We start from the raw sequence: 10,787 nt of genomic DNA on the forward strand, positions 1-10,787 counted from the left end.
AGTATCATAATTAGGCGACGTATCTTAAATTCCTAATATATTATAGTGATATGAGTAAATTATTGGATAAAAAAGATAAGAAATTGGGCTATAAGTTGGAAGTTTAGGGTAAATGGTGAAAGATTAAAACTAGAAAGTTTGATCTTTCCAAAAGATGCAAGGGATGGATCCTGTATGGGTGGGTTGATGAAGATGCATGCAAACAAAGGAATCATTGTGAGTTTTTGTCGTACAGGTTTGGCAAAGCTTACCTATCATACACACGTTTTTAGGTCAAGCGCTATAGACAAATGTTATTGGTATCGTATCAATGCACCCCACAAAATTGCCTTTTACAATCAAGTTAGGGGCCATGGTACGTGTGAGGCTTAAATCTGGCTTAGCTGGTCATTCCAAATGAAACCCATCTTTATCGTTTTGCTAAGTAAACCCATCACTATTTAGGTGAAAAGCAAAAAGTTTTCCAAATTAAACCCATCACTATTCAGGGTTTTCATCATATATGTGGGAATCCTTTTGCATTCATTTCATTTTCAATCTCAAAGGATAATTAATTAAACACGTAATCAACTCAATTACCTCAATGTATAGAGAGAAAACAAAATGGTTAATTAGCCTCGTCAAGGTTTATCAAATCAAGCAACTACAGCTAGATGCATATGCCAAATTTCATCATAAATGCATACCCTTTTGTTTTTTCTTTTATTTTCGTGTTTCTAATGCTAACCAATTACAGAAAATGAAAATAAAATGTTTTTCCTAGTCCAATATATATAAAAATAAAATAAAATCAACTATGCTCAGTGTGATCCGGTTTAAATAGAGTTACTAAAATAAGAGAAAACATTCCAAGTACTCTATTCACTCAATCTGCAAAGAGTCAAACTACCTGTTAATGTTCTTTAATGATGAATTGACACGACAATCTAAAAATAACATACATGACAGAACCATAAACTTTAGCAAAAAAATCATGGTCGAGACCTAATTTTGATTAACTCTAATAGCCTAACTAGATTAAAGACTCATCCTTAAGCATTAATTCATTAAGCGGCAAATTTTGAAACCTATTTGACCAGTAAAAGGCAAGATGTGTTACATGCCATCGTTGAAAGTGTAGTAAAGTTCACGAGTCAACATAATCGTCTGCTATACCAGTTATTGTTATTAATATATTAGAGTTTTTTAATTTCTTACTCTTAAAAGTGTGAACAGAAAGAATAAATACTACTTTATGACTGATTTATTATAAATAATAAGGTTTTTGATTGAGGGTGTAAAAAAAAAAATATATTGACAGTGCATGAGAGTTAAAGTGACAGAAAATTGTTATACTGGAATTAATGAAGGTTTTGGGAAGAATTAATTATTACATGATTGAATAGTAGATAGAGTAAAGAAAGAGAGGTGATTATGACTTATGAGTAGGTCCCACTGAGTTGTTAATATTAATTGAAAGAGTACATCAAGTTCATCTTTTATAAATACACAGCTAGGGTTAGGGCTCTGCATATCCATTTGGAAGTGAGTTGTAGAACCCTCTATCTCTCTCTAGCTCTTGTTCCTTTCTGTTTGAGTTTGTGATTTGAATTGACGAAAGGTCTGAGAAAATTTCATTTGAAGCAGGTGAAAGGGAAGAGAAGAAGGATGAGGAAGCGGCAAGTGGTTGTGAGAAGAGAGGAGCCTCAGAGAAGTGTTAGGAGTGTGAAGTATGGTGAGTGCCAGAAGAATCATGCAGCAAATGTTGGAGGGTATGCTGTTGATGGTTGCAGAGAATTCATGGCAAGTGGTGGAGAAGGGACAACTGCTGCTCTCACTTGTGCTGCATGTGGCTGCCACAGGAACTTCCACAAGAGACAGGTGGAAACTGAAGTAGTGTGTGAGTGCTCCTCACCTCCCTCCATTGGCACATGAGAGCTTTTTATACATACACCTCAACAATTATGCAACTATTCCTCTCTTGTAATATATTTTGTGGACTTAATTTGCTTTTACTTCTTAAGTATTGGGGTTTTACCACACTTCTGAACTGATATGAATATATATATGTATATGTATATGTATACATATATATATATATATACATATATATATATGTTCTAGAGTAGAAACCATGTGATTTTGAGGTTGATGTGTCTAAAGAGAAAAGACAAAGGGTAATGACAACTCACAGGGTTGTTTTTGTGATGTATGTCTGAAAGTTTCATCATCTTCACTTCTTACATGTTTGGTTTAACTAGTTCTGAAAAAATATATGATTTATTGTTTTATGTCTCAGAAAAAAAGTACTTAATCATATATTTCTCAGAAACAGTGCTGCCAAATATGTAAATTACTCTCTTAAACTCTCTTAAGCATGTTTGTGTAAGGATTTGCTTAGTGGGTGAATCAGTTGTCAGTTTGAAATGGGATGAGAGAAATTGGTTTTGGTTTCTTTGATTTCTTTGTCTTTTCGTGGGATGCTGATTTTGATTCCATTCCAGATGCAAATTTCACACTATACCAAACCCCACTTTGCTTTGCCCTTTCTTAGTTTTTCCGCTTTTTCAATTTTGGAATTGTTTTCACTGAATCAAATTTCCTCTCATGATCAAGACAGTGTTCAGGATTTCGATTTCACTTTTACTAAAAATCATGCATGCCAGATTCCCTAGTGTGTTGTTTTCTGTTGTACTAATGTTTAACAAAGTAGCAATTATATACAAGTTGTGTAAAAAATGGTTTATTATTTCACTCTCCCTTAATTGATATAAAGCCTTTGTAATCTCTGCAACAATGATCACACACAAATCTCCAAACCACTAGCCAGTGTCGTTTGAAATCACTTTCAATAGTTTCACGGTCCACATGTCTAATCATGTTGGTTGTTGAAGAAAAGAGCTTTCATTAACTACTTATCAAAAATTCATTAAGCTTGATCAAACACAAGACAAGAAAAAAAAAATGTATTCAGTATTCAGTATTCAGTATTCAAACTCATCTTCTTTTTATTTATAAATATAATTAAGATATTTGTTTTAGTATGAAATGATTAATGTAAAAGAAAGAAAAGGTGAAAACCCTAAAATGCAAGTGTAGTAGAAGTGAATGGTTATAGGTTTTGCATATGGTGATGTAAAACTGGAAATGAATGTTGCAAAGAGTAATAAATAAGTGGGTGCTAACAAAATTTAACATGTAGAATGTGCAAAGGGGAAGAATTTGGAAGACACTTATTGTGCCCTATAGCTAGCTTTCATAAAAGGAGATAGCAAAGTACCACTTTTGTGTGCATAGATGTTTTTCCATGTGAGGTGGTGCAAGCAAAAGTGGACAAGTTAGGCATTGAGCATGGAAGGAAACAAAGTTTCAGGTATACGTTAATACTGAATCAGGTAGATGTCTATTCTCGATTTTTTTTTTCCATCCCCAACCATTTTTTTTATTAATATATATATGCTTCCATATTTACCATTTTTCTCACTCCAAACCTATCAACTTTCCTCTAACATATGTACAATTAATGTTTAATTTCTTTAACACAACGTACAAAATCAATGCCATACATAATATTCTTCATTTGCTTCCTCTATGCATATTTTCTTACCACCAACATTCTAAATTTCAAACAACACAATCATTAGTAATATACGTTTGATTAATAAATAAACAAAAATGGCTGTCAAGTTCTCTTTATACTTTGTGGTGTACAATTTTTGGCATGAATCACTTTCTACTATACTTATTACTTTCTAACTCTTTGTAACTTGTTTGGATATAGAGGTCATTTTCTTATGAACTTTTGTAAGAGTGTTTAATAATAAGTTTTTGGGTTAAGTATTTTGTTGATCTAATTTTAGCTATTATTTCTTTTTTCTAAAATTTGAATTTTTTATTTTATATAAATTGAGTGCCTTTTAGTGTTATAGAAGGAAAAAAATTTCATTTCTCTAAATTTTGATCTCTAATATTTCATTTCAAAATAAATAAATAATGTTATGTTTAAAGATTTTGAAAAAACTATAGAAGTGTTATATTGATGTTATATCACGTAGCCTAATAAATGTCACCTACTAACTGTTTAGCACATGCACTTGAAGAATATCATGTAATATCATATATCGAGATGAAAATTTCAATTTTGGAAGTATGAAAAACAAATAATGTTTTTGTAGAACCAATATGAATATTGCTCATTCTAAATAAATTAAAATTCATATTTAAATTTATTTTTTTAATAAAAGCAATTAATAACATTACATAAATCGATTAAGTAAAATAACTTGTATAAATTAGAATAAACTTATATATGTTGTACACATTCTAAAATCTCCTTTTAAGCAACAATTTTTTTTAGTCGATTATATAATTTAGCATTATTACCTTAGAAAAGTTTAATGGTAGTTTTCAAATTATAAAGTAGAGTCATTAAAGTGAACTATGACATTTAGTCAATTCAATTCATCACATTTTTTAATTTGATTGCGGTGAAAAACCAAGTAAACTTTACAAAAGGTCAATTTTTACGATCCCACCCACTTATGACTCATTTCGTTGGCTTAATTCTTTAAAAAAAAAAAACTTAAGTAGGTTAATCATTTAATCTATAAACTCTTACATTAGATTTTGTGATTTTATTTTCAATGAGTAAAGGTAAGATATTCAAATGAACTAAATTAAACAATTAAATTAGTTGGTTTTAACATTTTATATATACGAAGCTTATATAAGAAAGAAGCCAACCATTGAAAAAACAAAAGCAAATATAAATAATGCGCAATTCAAAATTCAGTTGGGTAACCATTTAAGGAAAAAAAACATTTAAAAAATACTTTATTTTTATTTATAAGAACTAATCAAAGTAGTAACCTAGGATGAAAACTAACCTAAGATTTTGCTTAAGAAACTAAACTTTTACTATTCCATTGGTCATTTTAATTGTGAAAATTTTGTTATGTTTAAAAACATAAATATCCTGAATTTTGGTACGTGTGTAATGCCATTGTTTAAAACTAGGCACTTTTGTCTGCGACAATATTCGTTATTCACTCACGTTTTGTCCCTTTGTCCCCCAAATTTTTTTTATATATCTTTAATTTTCCTTAACAAAGTATTTTCAACAATAAATTATAAAACTAATCTTTTGAAGTGTAGAAATAATCCAAATCAATTTTTTTCTTTAAAAAAATTATTTATGTATATATCTTCCGGATTACTTATTATGATCCTTTATAATAATTCTCTCATCAATATTTTTTCCTTCATATTTCGTTTCCTAATATAATTTTATTCTCCAAACATTATTTAACTTATTCACTATGCAACGTAATCTAATTTTCCATAAACAATTTTCCCTCTAAAGAAATTGTAAGTAAAAAAGGTGGTTAAACATAGCTCCAATCTTTTGATATATGCATTCTTAAACCAACATCACTAACAATGTTGCGTGACAACGAATAGAGAATTACTAAAAGGTCTATTCCTAAAAACTTTTAGAAGAAAAAGAAAATTATTCAATTTTCTTATTTTTCTCTCTTACAATCTTTTATGGAAATTTGTCTAACCATTTTATGTTTTAGTCTTTGATTAATGCATCGAGGTATCCGTTAATAGTACACAATTATTTAAAATTAATTTGAATAAACATTTATATTTAATAGTTATTAGAAAGTTAAATTACTTTATACAAGTCAATGTACATTATATGTTAAATAAAAAAGTAAATAAAATATGTTTTATATATGATTTAATTTTTAATTGGAAATAAGTTTTAATAATTTGGTTTTGATTTTTCGTAAAACTTAAACTTGCCAACCCTTACTTTACAGGGTGACAGGGCCCAAAGTCTGTTTGCATGCCAGGCACCAAAGTTAGGATATTGGACCACATTCCTCCAGTGAATGACCCATCCAAGTATCCCTATGTTTAAGGGCATGTTTAGATATAACCTAGAAAATATTTTCAAGTTTTTTATTAAAATATAAAATACAGTAAAAAATATATTTCTTATCTTAATTCAGTTTTATATGTAAATATACCCTAAATCATCATGTTTACGATGTAATTCAGACTCCATCCTGAGTTTTCTATCTCATTTTATTCCCATCTAGCATGTGTAGTACATTTATCCATGATTATATCGCCACATGCAATGTTGAAAAAATATATAAATTTTTAAACGATTTTTCGTATAACATTTTTATCATTTTAGGTGCTTTTTCCATTTTATCATTTATTATTATTCTCAATCAAAGAAAAGTTGAAAGTGTGCACAAGGAACATTGTGCCAATATTGATGAAAAGATTGAGCTCTAAGTGGTTGAGAGGGTGATGTTAATGCACATTTTTTGTTTCATAATAATGCTATTAAGAGAAGGTTAAGATTTGAAAATAAATTTATGAAAGAAGGTGAATTCAGCAAATAAAAGAGCGTGCAAAAATGTCATTTCAGGAATCAGTTTGAAGGAAAAAGGAGAATCAGCAAATGATTCAATTTTCGTAAAATATAAACATAAATCTTGATACATGTTCTTTAAATAGATTTTATTTTAAATGTTAGTGTATTTTAGTGAAGACAAAAAGTAAATAAAGTAAATAACGGAAAAGAAAAAAATTAGCATACCATTCTAATTAATATCATTATAATTGAGTATCATAAACTTCAAAATATAAAATTGTTAAAGGGAAATGTCAATTTATTACATTGCGAATCTCATATTATACGTCGGTTTTATAAGATAGAGTTAAAAATATATGCTAGTGAAATTTATTGTTTGTTAAATTTATTGTTTTGTCTGCTATCAAATTACTAGTGGACAACTCGTTGATGTCTAGTCATATATTCAAGATGTGTATGCCTTGATATGAAGGGTGTGTTGGTGAAATAAAAAAAAAAACACTAGAAAGAGGGGAGTTTGAATAGTATTTTAAAATCTTTTATTAAGATAGCGTTTAATGACTATTGCAATGATTAAATAATGTGCATTAGTTGTTAGATGCTTGTGTTTCCAATTGAGCATTTAGGAAAACGTTTGATACACAAGAATTTTTATACTAATTCGTTCCAACTTGAACTATGTCTAGTTCTTCCTTAAAACCTATTAAGGGGTTTCACTAATTTTTAACAAGATTATAACGAGTATCAACTACTCTTAGTTTTGCAAGTGTTTTCAACCAATTCTAGTTCACCAAGTATTATCAACCACTCTTGGTTACAACTCTAGACAAACTATCTAGAATGTTTAACTCCATTGAGTTAAACAATACAAGTATTTGAATTCACTTATGAATCAACAAACACAATCAAAGTATTTTTGGTTTACAAGTACACATTCAAATGACTCTCTAAGAGAGGATACATTCAATACAATTAAATATGGAAACTTGAAAATACTTTTTTTTCTTTCAAAGAAACGCTTAGACAGTGTAAGCTTGGAAGAAGAATAGCAGCGTAAGGATTCAATGATGGAAATTATTGTTGTTTCCTCTTCAACAAGTCCTCCTTATGTAATCATCTTCAAGAAAGATCTGTTACTCAAATAGTTTACCTCCTTGAAAATAGGTGACCTCGAGTACGAAGATTTGTACTATTATGCATCTTGGGAAGAGTATCATTACTTTAGCAGTGACAGTGTTTACGACTTTGATCAGAGTATAAAGCTTTAATGCCTTGTTATCTCTTAACATTTTTCTGATCCATGTGCAGAGCTTTTGAATAAAGTTTGGTATTATCATTATATCCACAAATATAGAGAACAAAAGCAAAGAAGATAGAGAAGTACAATACTTTCATGCATTTAATGTTCTTATGTTTAGAGAACATTTAGGTATGATTCGTAGTACAAATGCTTAACATGAATTTGTGCTTTAAAAGTAGTATTTCTTTTGATAAAATATTTGGAGTTTACTATTGCTTGATCTATATGTATTTTTTGCTTTATTATTTATCTATCCTATATATAAGATGTTTTAGTATTCATTTCTCTTAGGGCCTTTACTCACTAAACATATTCCCTTAAGTGTTCTATGTTAAACTTTAAAACACGAGTTGTTAAACAGTTTAGTCTCTCTAAACGATCTTGTTTTAACTGTTGAAAATATTACACTATAGACAAACTCAATTTATAATATATATATTCTCTCTAAACGATTTTATATATCACTTTATAAATTAATTTTATGATAATGAGATAAGTTTGAAATTCACCTATTAACAAATATACTAATTATCTTTGTTGATAAATCCATCAATATTTAACCAATGAAAACCAACATTTGAAGTATGAAAATCAAATTCAGACAAATTTTATAAATTATGTCTTGATCCAATAAAGGAATGAAAATTTAATTCATATAAATAACAAAAAAAAATCTCTTCACTCAAACCAAGTAAAGAGATTTTGTAATTATGTTGAAATCATGTCTTTGTTCTTCATGGAAAAGTAAGCATCTCCCTCAAGAGTCAAAACAAAAAACTCTAACAACTTGCCAATTATTTACGAGGAGAATATACGATAAAAATAATAAAATAAAGTTAGAATTTCCTCATTTTCTATAAAAATTATTATTAAGAAGTTTATTGGTAGAATATGTCTAAGAGGACACCAATTAATAATTTTTAAATTTATTATTTACTTTTTTATTTGTTTATATTATTTTCACCGTAGAATTGATTTGGTCTTCTCTAATTTTGTTACCAGAAGCAAATGTGTAGTGGATGATACACCTTTAATATATTTTTTTCATTCCGTTCTTATTTTTGTATCGATTAAATCCACGTTATGGCCATATTATATAGTTGTGTTAGTTAAATCTCCAATTTTTTAATTTGATAAAAATGATGTAACTTGTACTTTATTTTAAAAATTGTTAACGTGACATTAGAGTGAACTTAACCCAATTTAAAATATATAACTAATTACCTTATTGTTAGGGTGGATTGGATATTTAGCCCTCTCTTTTTTATGGAAGCTAATTTATCATATTCTTGTAATGATATGTTATTGTTTTGAGATTGAACCTAATATTCTTTCTTGATTAATGGATATAGTTTAGACTGTCTTTTTGGTATTAATGATGAAATAAATTTATTATTTTTTATTTTATTTAAAATAAAAATTTGAAAAATAATATTCAAGATTGATTTTATATAAAACAATTCCAATATATTTCTTTCTATAAATAACTTTTAATATTTAGTAAATAATTATAAAATAAATATTTTTTAACCTTATAAGCAAGAAATTTTCATAAAAAAATATAATTACATTAGAAAAATATATATTTAGGCGTTATGAAATTATTAAATTAAAAATTAATTAATAAACTAATATCAAATACTATTAAGGAAACATTACAAAATCAATAAATTGAAACCGTTAACTTAAAAGAATATATAAAATATCTATATAATTATCTAGAATTATTATAAGACCAGCTTTAAAATTAAAACTTTAAAGAAGAATTGTTTATACAAGATCTTTCAAAATAAACTAACTGCTGTGAATCTAACTACACGTCTATGTCATCTCTTCCTAATATCCGCTCTATTGAAAATTGGTATTCCTTACCTCCAACATATCTTTCAATACACATAGATGAAATCTCGCTGTTATAAACCTTAAGTGTAATTCATCAACCTTTTTATGACTAAGCTTAACTCCTACTTTGATCATTTTGTCAAGATTTCATACTTACCAACACCAATTCACTACTTAAAAGTTCACACTTCACTTTCTATTTTTAATTACAATTTGACAAACCAAGCATCCAAGCAAGTCTTAAATGACTTAAAAATTGACCTTAAACTAAAGGTTTTTCCATCCAAACCATATCATCTTAAAATGTCACCTATCAAAACCATTTATTTAACATAAAATAAGCCTATAATTAAACTCAGTTACTACTTCCTTATTCAACATCATCTTGTTGGGTATCTAAAGAGCCTATACCAGTTTTAATTGACCATAATACAACTCTGAAAATCTCAGTTTTCATTATAAAGTCATTCCTTTAATACCAAAACTCCATTCTAGACCATAAAGAGCCCAACAACATTCTCCATTTATCAACTGTATAAAGGGTTTATACCTCCAATGTACTCTAAAACATCAATATTCAAAATTTAAGGCAATATCAATTCACATCAATAATTCAACAATACTTCAATTTCACACATCACACTAGGACTATTACTAAATAATCATCTCAACTAATCACCTATAAATCAAACATCATTCTCACCACTTGATCAAACATAATTTCATATTTTCCATAAAATAAAATAAAAATTATCTTCCCTTACCTGGTTAGAAAGCTCAAACTACCAAGCAAACTATCCTTGTCTCAACTCAAATAACTCTATTTGTTCCTATAAACCGTAGAATCATGATCAAGTAGGTCTTTAGAGTCACTAATCTATAAGGAACAAAAAAAAAAGCTTAAAGATACATGCATAAACCTACTAGCATGTGAATTAACCAGAATTCAAAGGAATAAGAAGTATAAACTAACTTTCTCTGTAAAGAAAATTGATTGGATGACGTTGTAGACACCACTGTCATGATTGTCTAGACACTTCTTGATTGTAAAAATGATAACTGAGGAATTAATAATCTTAGAAAAAATCTAAAAATAGAGTTCTAAAAAGATTATACGTGTTTTTGATAATGAGACATGTTTATAAAATTTTATTTATAACATTATATTTTTAACATTAAAATAATTAGTTTCATTATTTTAAAATACTTATAAACTTTAATACTCTATTTTCTAAATTCATGTTATTTTAATATCAACAAATAGCATGA

The 10,787-nt window shown here is 28.0% G+C and overlaps 1 protein-coding gene across 1 annotated transcript; it reads left to right on the forward strand.

The window, feature by feature from the left end:
* The first annotated feature begins 1,507 nt into the window (after positions 1–1,507).
* LOC106767598 (mini zinc finger protein 2) lies at positions 1,508–2,879 on the forward strand. Its single transcript, XM_014652523.2, has one exon. The coding sequence runs from the start codon at positions 1,648–1,650 to the stop codon at positions 1,912–1,914; it is 267 nt and encodes an 88-aa protein (XP_014508009.1). The 5' UTR covers positions 1,508–1,647; the 3' UTR covers positions 1,915–2,879.
* The last annotated feature ends 7,908 nt before the right edge of the window (positions 2,880–10,787 follow it).

This window comes from Vigna radiata, chromosome 1 (assembly GCF_000741045.1).
Source record: "Vigna radiata var. radiata cultivar VC1973A chromosome 1, Vradiata_ver6, whole genome shotgun sequence".
In the NCBI taxonomy this organism is placed as follows: Eukaryota; Viridiplantae; Streptophyta; class Magnoliopsida; order Fabales; family Fabaceae; genus Vigna; species Vigna radiata.

Coding starts and splice junctions, on each gene's coding strand:
- LOC106767598 (XM_014652523.2), top strand. CDS start 1,648: ATGAGGAAGCGGCAAGTGGTTGTGAGAAGAGAGGAGCCTCAGAGAAGT.